This window comes from Monodon monoceros, unplaced genomic scaffold, assembly GCF_005190385.1.
Source record: "Monodon monoceros isolate NGI ecotype Baffin Bay Population unplaced genomic scaffold, NGI_Narwhal_1 Super_Scaffold_12, whole genome shotgun sequence".
Lineage (NCBI taxonomy): Eukaryota > Metazoa > Chordata > Mammalia > Artiodactyla > Monodontidae > Monodon > Monodon monoceros.
Genome location: NW_021703768.1, coordinates 121,077,435 through 121,092,375, shown reverse-complemented (window position 1 = coordinate 121,092,375; position 14,941 = coordinate 121,077,435). Strand labels below are relative to the sequence as shown.

The 14,941-nt window shown below is 40.8% G+C and overlaps 1 protein-coding gene across 1 annotated transcript in view; it reads right to left on the bottom strand.

Annotated features, from left to right (window-relative positions):
* Positions 1 to 5,675: 5,675 nt before the first annotated feature.
* Positions 5,676 to 14,941, bottom strand: part of KCTD16 (potassium channel tetramerization domain containing 16) — a 263,768-nt gene continuing 254,502 nt past the window's right edge. The window contains exon 2 of the mRNA XM_029215803.1: positions 5,676 to 6,301. Within this exon, the coding sequence (XP_029071636.1) occupies positions 5,847 to 6,301 (455 nt within the window). The 3' untranslated portion in view covers positions 5,676 to 5,846. The remainder of the gene's footprint in view (positions 6,302 to 14,941) is intronic.

Below are 14,941 nucleotides of genomic sequence, written 5' to 3'. Positions count from 1 at the left end.
CACTGGACTGGGACACATTTTTCTTCAGGCTTTTCAAAGTAAATTCCCTAAATAAAGCAAAGATGACAGTCTAGGAACTAAAAATTCTTTATCAAATAAGCAACACAATTTGTTCACAAACAAGAAGAACATTTTTTTTAAAGGTTAGGAAGCTAGGGGATAAAGAGAAGTAAACTTCCCTTGGGAAGTAAAGGAGGGAAAAGAAACTGAATCAAATTTAAGATTTAAAAAAAATTCTTGGCCAAATAATCTTAATTAGTGGCAAAAAGTGCATTCGTTTCATTAAGCACTCTTCACTTTCCTTTCATAGTAGTTTTTACTTAAATATTAACTAATATCATGACAAGCATGAATTTAAGCCATCTATTCTCTATTTCCCGTTGCATGTGGGAATCTGGTACATCTCCAGTTACTGTGTTACATGGATAGGACCAACTGGGTCATTGAAACCTCCAAAATTTTTTTCTTTCTGAATAATCATAGTACGGCCACCTCTCCTAGTCAGAGTGACTGGAAAATTAGAGAATTTCATGTCATTACAAATGGAATTTTGAAACCACTCCTTATTTCTTTTTTAAAAATTTATTATCCCCCATGGATTTTGCTTGAAGTTTTTAGTTAATGTTGGGGTTCAGGGTCTTCAACTCTGAGAACTTCCTAGTCCTGCTTGAATCAAATTGGACAAACTTAGCAATACAATGACTCAGGATTTCATCCGTGAAGTAGAGCTAAATTCACTAAACATTCCATATTCATTTTAGTGGCTTGTATGTGCAGTTATTGGAACCCCCTTTGGGGCCATACACATCATTACATTATGGATCACTCTAAGGTTCCTCTGACTCAAACTGTAAAAGGGCCTAGGAATGAACAACTTTCTTTGGAAAAGGTCATTATTTTTGTTCCTTGTTGGGTATCATTAGGACACATCTCACTCAGAGATGTGCTCCCATCTACCCAGCCATAAAACTATATTGATGTAGGTTTTCAGTTTGGAAAAAAAAAAAGGCACAAACATCAAACACACACAAAAAGAAGAAAATGTTATGATTGACAGGCAGATGAAAGGGCAAACAAATTATGGAAACCTGCTCTGCCCTAGTCCTAGAATGTTCTTTGGGTCTTTTTTCTTAAGATAATGAATTATGCATGCTTTGACTCATTTGTAGTGGAAAGAAAGTGAGAGGAAGTGCCACTAGGAAGTGAGAGAAATGCTGACCTCTGCAGAGTCCCTAAAGAGCAGAGTTTCTCAAAGGAAGGTCCACAGACCATCTCATCAAACCCATTAAGGATGATAGCCCAAGATGCAGATTCCTTGGCCCCGCTTGAAGTTTCTGAGTCAGACTTTCTGGGGTTAGGGTCAAGGAATCTGCATTTTTACGCAAGTGCTGCAAATGATTTTATGCATGCTGAGTATTGGAAACAGTGCCAAAACTTCTGCAGTGGAGGTCACTGGGGGAAGAATCTCCATTCCAATGTATATGGCAAGATGAGAAAAACAGACATTCCAAACAAATAAGCTTTGTGCTTGCATCACAAAGCTGTGATTATTAAAGTTTAACAAGCACTCTTTTCTTTCAGCAGGGGTGGAGAGCAATAACCATTTCTTCTAAAATCAGAATGATGAAGGTAATATAAATCAAACCCACTTCAGCAGGTTTCATTTGGTCTAATTTCTCTGCAGATATTAATCATTGTACAGTCCCGTTCAAACGACATCTAACTCCATATTACCTCAGAATACAGAATGCTCACTCTGATTCTTTCTCTCTTGTGTTATTTTGACAATATAAAAGAAAATAAATAAATTGGAACAGTGGGCCATCAAGATTGCAAGATGCCAACAGTACCAAGACATTAAGAGAGAAACGGCCCATGCTAAACGTATAACCCAGCATGCAAATTGGCAAAAACGTTCATCTGCCACAGAGTCATGGGGGAAAAAATAACTCCCATCATTTTTCCTTTGAAAATCGCCATGTCACGTGAAGGTGACAAACGATTCTTCCTAAAAGCTCACAGAGTTTTAAATCTAGGAAATATCCTCCAGAAGACCAAGACAAGTCAAGTTGCACGTTATGATAGCTCGTGGCAGAAAATACCAGCACTTAAGTGTTCTGGATTGAGACACTATAAATACAAAGTTGGAACTTTGAAACTGTAACAGAGAAAAATATATGAGAATCAAAGTTTGTTTCCCATTTTGGGAGTTGGGGTCAAGTAATTTTGCAAAACACCACATATGCCTTTTCTTTGTCTCACTGGAGCATGTTTTGCTTGGCACAGACAAAGGATAATCAGAAAGGAATCTAAATCTAAAGGAATCAGAAAGGATAATCAGAGAAGCAAAAGTAATCCAGAAGCACAAACAGTGGGAACTAAGAGGACCCCAAATGAACAATACACATCTGGTCTGTGCCTATGGATAAAGGTGCCCCAAACAAGGCCAAAGGAAAAGTGAAAAAATCCTTGTTAGCTCCCCTTTGATAGATGTAACCCCTGCAAATGAATTGGTTGGGGGTAGACATAGCTATGGAGGAATAAAGAACAAAGGGAACACTTACGGTTTGTGAATTGTTCCCCTTTTAATATAATTCATCATGCATGTATTTCCAGGAAGGTAACTGTGCCTACAATTACAAAGGATAACATCACTGCAACTTTTGGAAACCACTTCACTTTGATGTTTTATAGCCATATCTCAGGGCAATTTTTTTCTTAGCAGGGGGAGGGAGAGCACACTACCACAATGACCCAACAGTTTTATTTTCCTGTCTTCCCCCTTTCCTGCTAAACACACACTCCCTTTTTGACAGTGGGTAGGGGGACTTTATTTTAAATATAGTTCTGCCTTCAGAAGACCCATGTACCATAGAGAATGACCTCCCCAAGCTCAATGGATTTTAGCATTGCAGAATTTTCTAGGAGGCTACCTGAGTAGGGGCTTTGCACATATGATTCGTTATTCATTTGACCTATTTGATGCTACTAGTCTCTTCATATCAGCCCTTGTCATAACCAATATTCAAGAAGCGAGCCATATATATTGTTCTGTCCGGAAATGAACTAAAAGTTCTTCAAACTATTTTAAGTTCAGGAAAATGGGCCTGATTCATGGTGCAGGGCCACTACAGCATTTCATCTTCTAACTCACTTACCCAGAACTCATCTCCAACGTTGCAGGCCACACAGACCTCACTTGAACTCCACCTGAACTAGGACTGAAGATGTCCATGGACTCGGTGCCTCTGCAGAGCCTTTTACTGATCAGGTCTACTGTCATCTCCACACCAACAACCACACAAATGAACACCATGTTGTTGTTTCAGCTACTTGGACTATTTGGTGTATCAGTCTAGAGCTGACTCAGATTTAAAATGTTACTGTTGTTTTGTTTTAAACAGACTTGCCACCACTGGTTTTGTTCACTGGGGGTATAAAGACAGCCTAAACAGAAACAAATTCATGACAGGTCAAAGAACAGAGAAATAATGCCATGAACATTTTCTTTCGCAGTGTTTAATTTCCTATTTAAAGTATGTAGTAGGAGTAGTGTGTTGACTGTCATCTTACTAGTTCTCTAATTCTTATTAGTGTGTTTCTATCTTGAAGGCATGACAATCAGGTCTGAAATTTAAGAAAGTTGGGACTTTGGCCATTTTAGTTAGACCCCCAACTCTTTGACAGAACTTCCGGTAGGACCATAAGAATCATTTGACCAAAGTGAGTTTGGGGATATTTTCACCAAATTCAACTTCTTGGCCCATTAAGTTCTATGATCCTTTGCAGAATCTTCTATTATTAATATGATATTTTGACGTGGTATAAAGAAACACTGAAAAGAATGAAGACATACGGTACAAAGCTAGGTTGTAGTTAAGATTAAACGTCTGCTAATATACTACTGCAAAAAAGAACACCACTTAAACTCATAGTTATAATTCTCTTGACAACTCAGCTCCCCAAATGACCTTTCTTTTCCACTTCAGCAAAACTGTAAAGTCCGTTTGAACCATCAGGACAAGAAAACATTGGCTGAGTCTGTTGCCCAGGTGTAAGAATTAATAAAAATTCAGAAAGATATCCATATACTAATGGGCAATAGTAACAGGAATCAAGACAGACCTCTTACATGATAAATGTACATCAGTGAAAGATTTCAAAAAGGAGCAATTGGTCATTATGTTTCCCTCCTACAAACATCATCCAGTTGCCTTTATTACCTGTGATACATATACACATACACACACACACACACACACACACACACACAGAGTAAAAAAAAAAAATTAGTAGTGCTTGGCACACAATTAATGATGGACAAATTATATTTTCAGTTCCCACTGAAATGCACAAGGAATGCTGAAAGTAAAAACTTGCCCTTTAATCTTCACTTACCACAAGTCTATGAAAAAACTATTGGTACATTAATAGAATACAGAGTCACATGGATGGATGGCTGTTAACAGTATCTTTTTGGCTGTGTCTATATAGGTGAAGGATATAATCAAGAGAGACAGTTCAGAAAGCCAAAGTCTTAATTTCAGAGCTTCAGTTATCTAGCTGGGTTGTTCACAGACATCACAGAAACGACAGCCAAATCCTAGTATGGACACAGCCAAATCCCAGATCCCAAAGGCAAAAAAAAAAAACTGGATATAAGGAAATAACAGTGAAGCACTGCAATTTGAACAAGTTATGAGACATTACTAGGAGGGGTGTGGAATACAATTTCCTCTTAAAACAAAAGGCTGGAACCTCATCCAAGTGCTGTGTGTTTTTCTTACTTCCACAGCTACACGGGAATGCAGAGAACTTAATGCGAAATACGTGAAAAGGCCACACGATGAAAACGTGGGCAGTAAGGACTCTGAAAACACTGCGAGAAGGAAGGTAATTCAGCTCAGGGTAGAGAAGGCTGCACATGGGGTCGTTTTGCAGTCATTTTTGCGGATTAGGGATGTTTTGTTTTTTTAAAAAAAACACAAAGAATATGTGACTAGCTCTTCTCACCTTCTCCTAGTGCAGGGAAAGAGCAACGCAGCAAAATGGAGCCTGAGGGTGTTAATTTTGAAATAAGGAAGGTAATTTGTTGATGATGAAGGTTCTCTGATGTTAGGAAGTGTTGCCAAGAGAGGTTGGGAAATCTTCCCAGAAGGGTTTTAAGGTAAGAGCAGAGGCTCCTGTGTCTGAAGGACTCTAAGAGGGTGCTGCTGGGAGCAGAAGCACACCTCTTAGGATGCCCAGGCCCTGGGCTCATGTGCACTGTGTGTATATACACACTTTGTTGGGCTTGTGTTGCACAAATACTCATGCATACGGAGTCAATATAAACTGGCACATAATCAATTTGAGTGAAAAGTCATATAAATCTGCCATTCCCCCCTTACCCCATAAACAAAAGGGAAAAGGAAAATTTTTAAATTCAGACCTATGGCAATGGGTCAGATCTCTACCATATTCTCATTCAAAGGAGGGAGGTAGAAGAGGAGAGCAAAACCCAGTTTGGGATAAATGATTCCCAAGGCCTCTCAGCTATACTTATGTAGCTGGCTCTCATTATACGTAAGATACTCAGCACACGGGACCAAGTTAACAAACAAATAAAGAACAAAAAGAAGAGAGAGAGATTCTTATACTTCCACATCTGGAAAGAAATCTACCCTGTGGATTGACATGTTAAGGTGAACTAGGTAAACAGGCAGTAGTATATCAATGGGCTACTGTATTCTAACAAACGTGTATTGTTAGTTATTGTTTTTCTTTTCAAATATGAATTTCTTTTAGGAGGTTTACTTCAAAATGGTGACACGATCTGTTTCTTCTCCCACCTCCCCCGCCCTCCACTATAGATGATACTTCCGTAAAAGTTCAGATTGCCATGGATGTTTTCGCTCAGGGAACCTCTCTGGGATTTTGATCTTCAGGAAATCCTGGATGCATTTCTCCAGCTCTTCCTCAATTGAGAGCTTTTCCTTAACAGGTTTTTTTTTGCTGCTCACGTTCGACTCCCTGGAGCCCGAAGTCAGAGTCCGGAGCAGATCACTTTTCCGTCGCATCTCTGACTGCTGGATCAGTTGGACGGGGCCCTTCTTGATGGGACGGTCCAGAGTCTGGATGTTGGTCTGGCGCGTCACAGGCCCACAGATGACTGTCTCCTGGGGAGAGCTGGCCTCAGACTGGCTGTCGCAGCTGGAGCTGGAGAGGTCATTGCAAGAGGTGCCACTCTCTCCTTCTTTGTCACCCTTGCCATTCTTGCAGCAGCAATCACAGTGCGAGGATGACCACCTAGATGGCTCACCTGCAAGGAAGCACAGGACCCAAGGGATGAATGCCAGGTAGCTCAGTGTGGAGTAACAACACAGCATGTGAACACACACACACACACACACGAGCATCCACAACCATGTCTTTAGAAGAAATGGGATGGCACACGGAATGGGCTGCAACAGGAGTACCCAGCAGCCAAGTTCATCGAGCGAAGCAAGTTAATGATGGCGTGCTGCATGACAAGAAATATAGTATAATGCTTCAGCCCATGGGCATTGGAGTCAGACAGTTACTCAGCTATACCATCACTAACCTTGCTACGTTGGCATATCCCTTAAATTCTCAAAGCTTCAGTTTCCTTATCTGTGAGATGAGGATAATAATTTCCCCACTTCCAAGAGTTGTAGGGTGGATTTAGACAAGGCAAGTGAAATTCTTAATGCAATGTGTGGCATGCAGTAAGCGCTCAATAAATGCTAGCTGATTTTACTGTGGCTGATGTTAAACCCTAATCCAATGCCCCATGTTATTGCAGTCAGGTAAATAGGGGGAGTCTAGAAGAGTGGAATGACAGCTACCAGTCAGGGAGGGCTTACTTTGTGCTGGCCCCCATGTAAGCTCTGTGCATGCATCAATTCACCGGGTCCTCATGATAATTCAAAGAAATCAGTAGCTCCACTCCCAGTTTCCATACAAGGAAACTAAGACCCTGGGAATTTAAGAAACTTGTTGTAGTTTGCACTATCTGTAAATGGCAGGGCTGGGATTTGAATACAGGTCTCCCAAATACTATAACCAAGGCTGTCTGTAAAATTCCTGCTTCTCTTTCAAAACAATTTTCAAGGTTTCATTCCTCTCTGAATCCTTGTTTACCTATCCTCAGAAGTAGTTGTTAAATTTTTCCTGTGAGTTATGGTCTACTTTTGTAAATGCATCTATTATTGCACATATCATATTTTGTTATAGTTCTTTTCTACCTTAGGCATCTCAGCTACTATACCATGAGCACCCTGAGGTGGACAAGGTGAAATGTTCTTTGTTGTCCTCCCAGAAAATAGCTCAAGTCACAGTGTAGAAATTCATTAAAATACTATCCTAATAATAACGTTTAGATACCTGGATCCAGCCATACCTGAAGCTAGACCTGTCAATGAGCTTTCACTTATATGACCCACTACAATATATTCAAGCCAGTGTGAATTCCTCTCTCCCTATTTCCCTAAGTCTTGATTCATAGCATTGCGTTGAGCTATTTGGAGGCAGAGCCAATTTTCAGATACTCAGTTGGTGGCTCCCTAAACTAGGAAATCCACAATTATGGCACAAAGCAATTTCCTAAACATAAGTCACTGCTCCCAGCCTTCCACCCTCTGAACAGCCACAGTCTTCTTGGAGTCATGAGTTTAATATTGTTTACTGATCATATGTTATACGCTGGGTACTTCATATAGTTCATTGCACTTAAGCCATAAAAAAAGGGAAATCAGGGCTTCCCTGGTGGCGCAGTGGTTGAGAGTCCGCCTGCCGATGCAGGGGACACGGGTTCGTGACCCGGTTCGGGAAGATCCCACATGCCGCGGAGCGGCTGGGCCCGTGAGCCATGGCCACTGAGCCTGCGCGTCCGGAGCCTGTGCTCCTCAACGGGAGAGGCCACAACAGTGAGAGGCCCGCATACCGCAAAAAAAAAAAAAAAAAAAAAAAGGGAAATCAATCCCCTTTATGATGCTAATATTGAGGACAAGGATAATGTGGTACGTTTATATGTTTTAAAGGAGACCTAGTTTTGATTTGCACTATATCTTATACTCATAAATAATAAGTCGCATGATAATAAGATCTCACTTTATTGTCATTTCTAATGTGGTCAAAGTAGAGGAACCCTAGAATGGAAACCATTAGGAAAGTTATATCCTGCCATCTTTTACAATGCCTGCCCTCTACATAGCTAAATGATTTAAATATTTATAGCAATTTATACATTTTTCCCCTGAGATAGTAAAAAAAAAAGTCCCTGTAAAGCACAATTCCAAAAGTCTCTCTCACGTATACCTGCTCTTCTGAACCACTTTTTAAAATGTGACTGAGTATTCCTGTACTTATATACCCATTAAACGAAAGGCAACAATCCCATTAGCTAGAAGGAATCACCACAGCAGTAATGTCCTAGTTATCTCAGGCTATTACAAACAAATCTCTTCCGTGCAACAGAGAAACTGTTCAACACGTGCCAGCTGGTAACAGAAAACAGCAGCAACAGAAAATGCTTTCTGTCTGCCAGCCCAGACCCTGAGGTGAACGTTTTTTCTCCTTCAGAAGGCAGACTTTGCCTCTGCCTCTCCAAACCTGACCATCCCTATACTAATATGACTCCATGGAAAAATGGCTCCAGCTAACTGGGCCAAGGAAAAGTAATCACCTCAACCCAGAGTTGATCTAGTTTTATTTATTTATTTTTTTTGAGAAAAGTTCAGAAATTGAACTTAGCCTTACAAAAAAGAAAGAAGGGGAACAGGAGAAAGACAGAAAGGAGAAGAAGAAGGAGAAGTGCTGGAGTACTCCTATTACCTTAAAACAAGACGACAAAATATTTTGGCCATAAAACCTGCTGTACCGGTCGAAATACAAGCCTGTGTTTCTCTGCCCAGCAGTTACCTTCCCCTGAAAGTCATTCCATTCAGTAGACTTGGAGGGAAACCTGAGGCTTTTCTAAAAGGCATTTTAACAACGCAAACACCGTCATGTGAGGGAGTCCTGTGTATTCATGTGGAAAACTGCACACAGCCCTCCAAGATCTGTCCAAGCCAAGAACCTGGCACAGATGCATTATTTCCTCCCTGGACTGCCAGGATAATCACGGATTTAAATGTCAGCTGGGATCCACCCCCTTCTAGGCAAACAGAAGTATTACTTTCCACTTATTCTAGGCGCTATCACTATTAAAGGGAAATGAAACAAATTAATTTTAGTGGAGCTTGTCATACTACCACGTTTCAATATTTAATGAGCACATCTGAATGTTTTACTATTTTGGAAAGATAATTCATAAGATGGCTTCTGAAGTCTACATATTAGGTTGAAATCAAGGAAGAATATGGGATTAACACAGTCTAGCTGGAGGTGCTTCGTGAAGAGTCATTATGAAATTTGAAAAATAATCACACACGAGAAGAGAACCACGCTGTTTCTTTTTTGGAAGCAGTGCCTGGCTGATCACCCTTTTCCCGAGAATTTAACCACAGCAGACAGATGTTATAAACCAGAACACAGAAAAGCCTTTCGCCCTTGCAGTCCCACTGACATGTACTCACCTGTTGTGGAAAGTGTAAATACGTCTATGAAAGGTATGTTCTGTAACTCTAGGTATTCTAGGATCCCCCCAATTACAGCAAAATATGATCTCCTAAATACCTTGGTACTTCAGGTTGCAACATACTTTTGCTCTCAATTTGCTGAGGTTTCAATGCTGGCTGGAATAAATCTCTCCATTTGAGGAGAAAATAGGTTACAATTGATTAGTCAGATATAGGGAGAAAGCCAATTCATTGCCAGGAAAGTCTGATTTATTGATATTAAAAAAGCAAAACCTCCACTGCCTTTCGAGGGGTGTATTAACTAGTTGCCGGTCAAAGAGCCTAATAGCTCTTCCTTATTTTTAAATAAACCATTGCTGAATTTGTTGGATTTCACTTTTGCTGCCTGGCACATAATAGAGGTTTGATAAATGTTTGATGATTAAATGAATGAGCCAGACGCATGTGTTGAATTATATCAAGTTGATAATGTAGCAGACAGATGTCAGGCTCCAGAGTCAGGCCCTGAAATATGTCAGCTTGGATCAATTACTTTACCTCTCTGAGCCTCAGTTTCCTCATCTGAAAAATAAGGCTAGTAATAGTATCTTCCTCATAAGGGTTTTAGGAAAATTAAATGAGATAGTTAATGAAGGTAAAGATGTTTCACGGTTTGTGGCATCCAATACGCATTTCAATCAGTGTACACGTTCCACATTTGTTCTACCAGAAGCCAGACACTGATCTACATAAACGAAAAAGATCAGGAGCTTGTTAGATATGATGATTATGTTTCCACTAACACGCTATAAAACCAATTCTTAGGTCTGGCTGGAGCATCATGTTGGGAAGAACACTGATGCTATAATTGGACTCGTCAGGAAAATGTACACTGAGCATTTCATAATGTCTGACTCTATTTGGGACTGGACAGGAACATAGTATATGACCAGGGGATCATTTTGGAAGGAAGGTTCCTTCAAAGTGCAGTGCTTAGAATTTCACAAATGGATGAGTCTTCCAGGATAAAAATTTACTTTAGGACGCATCAAATAAATTTAAACCCAGAGCCCAGGGAAATTTGTAGTTTGGATTAAATGGTGAGCGGCAGGAAACTCAATGGCCTCAAGTCCTTAAACACTGAATCTTCCAACATTTTACAACTTGGAAAAATTGAGGACCAGTCAAGAAAATTATATGATTACACTCGGTCCCTTTCCACTGTAGCCCTAAGTCCTTACTGACAAAGAAGGAATAAAAGAGGAAAGACAACAGAATCTTTCTCCCCTATGAAAAATTCAAACCGGACTGCGTGAAGCACGACTTAGAAAACTCACAAAGTGCTTATGCATTTTTAAAAGAGGCAGCTCTGCAATCTACCCACACTTCAAATTCTCCACCTGCTAATGGTTGTGAACACAATGCACATCATTTACAGCAACAACTGGGAAAACTGCTTTCCCCTGTCTTCTCTGTCAATGATGTAGGAACCTGCCAGTCTGGGAGCTAGGTGGTCAGATTTAATTTATCAAGGCTGCTGAAACACTTTCTCGGTGTCCCAGATGAAAAGGCAATAATGCCCAAATTGATGTTTTAATAATTCTGCTAACCTTGGAAAAGATATTGCATAGTGGAGGTTGGGAATAGGCAGACCGTGCAAGCATCTGAGAAAAATACATCTTCCAGCTTGACAATCATCATTTCTTGCTTGTGGTTGACCTTTTCCACTCAGGGACATTTGGCCTTGAAGGGACCCAGCTGGGGATCCTCATTAAGACATGGCAAGTTTGGGCAAGAGCAGACAGTTAAAGCACCCATGCATCTGCCAGGGCCAGTCAGGAAAACAGACGTTCCACCTGTTATCTGAACAGGGAGAATTTAATATAAGGAGTTGGTTAAACAGATGTTGGAGGAGTCAAAGATAGTGACTGCAAGAGGCCGATACCACCCTTAGGGCTGGGGAGACAAATAAAAGAGAGGGGGTTACTAGAACCTAGATGCTGGCAAAAGGCATCCTATGGGAGGTGAGACCCAGGCATGTGAGGAGGGCACCATGACTGCTGGTCCTGGTATCTCTGAAGGAGACTGGCTCTGGGGATTACAGGAAAAAAAAAAAAAAGAGAAGTGGAACCAACTGCTTCTGGGGTAAATAAAAGTTGAGTTGATTCTGATGAGCAGGAAGCAAATAAGGAGTCCTTCTTCTCCCCGTTATTACGGTCTTCCTCTAGCGCCCCCTACAGACAGAATCTAACAGGAAGCCAGCTTGGCCAATGAAAAGGGTGGTTAGTTGAATCCCAGCCTCAGTGTCAGACAGCACAGTAGAGAGGGGTGGGTTTGAAGCCGAGAGACAACAGCTTAATAACAGCACACAGACCCCGCCAGGGATGCAACAGAAAAGAAAGACACAGCTCTCGACCTGCTGGACCGTGACTGCAAATGGAGGAGTTAGGGAATGGAAGTAAGAACCACCATCTCGGGCTTCCCTGGTGGTGCAGTGGTTGAGAGTCTGCCTGCTGATGCAGGGGACACGGGTTTGAGCCCTGGTCTGGGAGGATCCCACATGCTGCGGAGCAACTGGGCCCGTGAGCCACAACTACTGGGCCTGCGTGTCTGGAGCCTGTGCTCCGCAACAAGAGAGTCCGCGACAGTGAGAGGCCTGCGCACCACGATGAAGAGTGGCCCCCACTCGCCGCAACTGGAGAAAGCCCTCGCACGGAAACGAAGACCCAACGCAGCCAAAAATAAATAAATAAATTTATAAAACAACAACAACAACAATATCATCTCAGTTCAGTTGCTGCCCAGCTGCCCTTTCTTATACCTTATTAAGTGTTTTGCATCTGACCATCCCTCTACCAGCAACTTATTCTTCTGACTTTCACCTGTTCAGCACTTTTTTGTCCATCCCTTTCTCAGAGCGCCTTACCTATTCATCCCCCAACCCAATTTAAGCCAGTCCTAACTTCCAACCTGTTTCTATCACACCACCACAATGTGTAACTATGGATGTGTTTCTAGGTTGGTTTAATGTCTGTTTCCCTGTGTTAAAGCCTGCGTTTGTTCTCTTCTGAATTCTAATGCACACTCCAGGGTACATAAACACTAGGCTATCAGGGCAGCAGGAAATACCTGCATGAAAATGAACGGGAGAGGAAATGGATGATGTGTACAGAAAGTAATTTTTGGTTTAGAGTGTTTGTGAGAGGCAGTAAACCTTCCACCAAAAGAAAAAAAAAAAAGATAGAAAAAACTGACCTGCAAAATGGAAAATATTTAGGCATATCACTAAACATTTATATGCATGTGACAAAAACATATAACATGCTGATCAACAGAGATAACAGCAAAATCCATCCAGAACTGAATAACTGTATATACAGATTTTCTAATTGACCATCACTCATAATCATTTATTAATATCCAAAAATTCCCAAAGGCATTATACAACTTCAGTAAAAATGAACTTTCTTAACCACTCAACTATGGTCTCTAGTCACATAATTTTCCACTTTGGTGATGCTCAGACACCCTCCTAGCTCAGGCTTTTCACCTGTGAGGTGTCTCTCTCAATAAAGCAATGCGATCATGTGTATAAGGCTGTAATCCTGACCTTTAACTTTCTGGCCTACTGCCTTGCTCTTTCAAGTGCTCCTTGATGACACATTTATTTCACATTCTCCAGGGCCTTTTGTCCTTCTCTTGCTTTCCTCCTCTTTACTGTATTTCCTCCTTTTAAGTCTCAGCATTTTTCAGCTAAGATCATACTGAATTACTCCTGTCCCCAAAGTCCTTATTTGCCTATTTCATAGGGAGTTCTGTGGCCCATCTGATCTCTCTTCCCACCCAGTCTTGGGACTTGCTTTTATATTTTTCTTCACCAATTTTCATAAACTTGAACAAGTCCCCCAAATAATAAGTTCTGCTACAACTCCTCTCAATCAATATCTCAGAGTATTTTATCTCTTAGAATGAAATGTATATGAAATTATTACAGGGTTTGCATGTCCCCCTTTTCCAGTAAAACCACCCTTCTTTTCCTTTAGGGAACTGCCTCTTCCCTATCACATCCTGAAGGGGCTGTCAACCATGGTGCCACGTCTGGCCATAAGGGGAGGACACATGGACCAAATGTAAACTTACCATCTCCCAGCTGTAGTGGATGATTCAGGCACGGTCAAGTGAGCCAAGCTGGGTGAATCGGAGTCCCCACTGTGACTGTTTTACTTGAACTTATGGGTAGTATCTGCCTTATGATGTGGGACGTACCAAACCAGGAGGATGTGAGTTCACTGGCTATTTTCCTTACCAGTTCGAGAGAATATTCATGCATGAAGAAGCCAAGCAGGACAGGCAAAGCTGACAAAGAGACAGAGCCCTACATCTAGTGGTATCACAAGTTGGCCCCGTTCCCAGCATTATAATTTTACAAGCCAAGAAATTCTCTGTTGGCTTAATCTAGTGAAAGGTAATTTTGTGTTACTTGCAATAAAAGTCTTGAAAACTATATCAAATTCATATTAACACCTTTAATTTCTGTCTAGTTTACCTCTGTCATCTTCTGAACACTTGTACAATTCTACCACTAATATTGGCCAGTGCTTTAGGGCACAAGTACTGTTAGTTTTCTAAGCTACTTTGTTGGTGACTTGTTTCTTTTCTGGAATCATAGCCTCTTTGCTACACTAGTCCCGACAAATTTGACTAACACTCTCAAGAGACATACTAAAGCAATACTGCCACCTGTTGTACATAGTTATTCCAACAATAAATAAAACAATAGCTCTACCTCCAAAACCAGAAACTAAGCATAATAATAGATATCATTTATTGAGGACTCCTATGTGCCTAGCATTGTGCTTAGCACTTTACATAATCTAATCTTCACAGTAACTCTACAGGTGGATTGTTACTCTCTTTCCTTTTTGAGGAAGACAAAACTGTAGCTCAGAGTGGTTAAATTATCTGACCCAAAGTTGCAGAGTTTACATGTGGCAGATTAAGAACCCTGATCTTAGACTTCCAGCCCCCAGAACTTAAGAAATAAATTTCTGGTTTTGATAAGAAAAAAAAGAATTCAAGTCTAGGTCTCTTTTAACGCAAAGCCTCTGCTCTTTTTGGTGGACATATTATTCAATATCACGAGAACTTTCTACTAGAGATATTTAAAAATACTAATAGGCCAAAAGGGTTAAAGTGTGGACTTTAAGACATGACAGTCCCAGTGGTAACTTTTCCATCCCTTTGGTAACTTTTCAAAGTAACCACCTGATCGAACAACTTGAAAATCCGGGTTTTCATAGGTTTTTAAAAAATCATTATTTTTATATAAGAAATCTCAGCTCCCTTCCCCGAGTTCACTGGAAAGAACTGAAAATGACTAA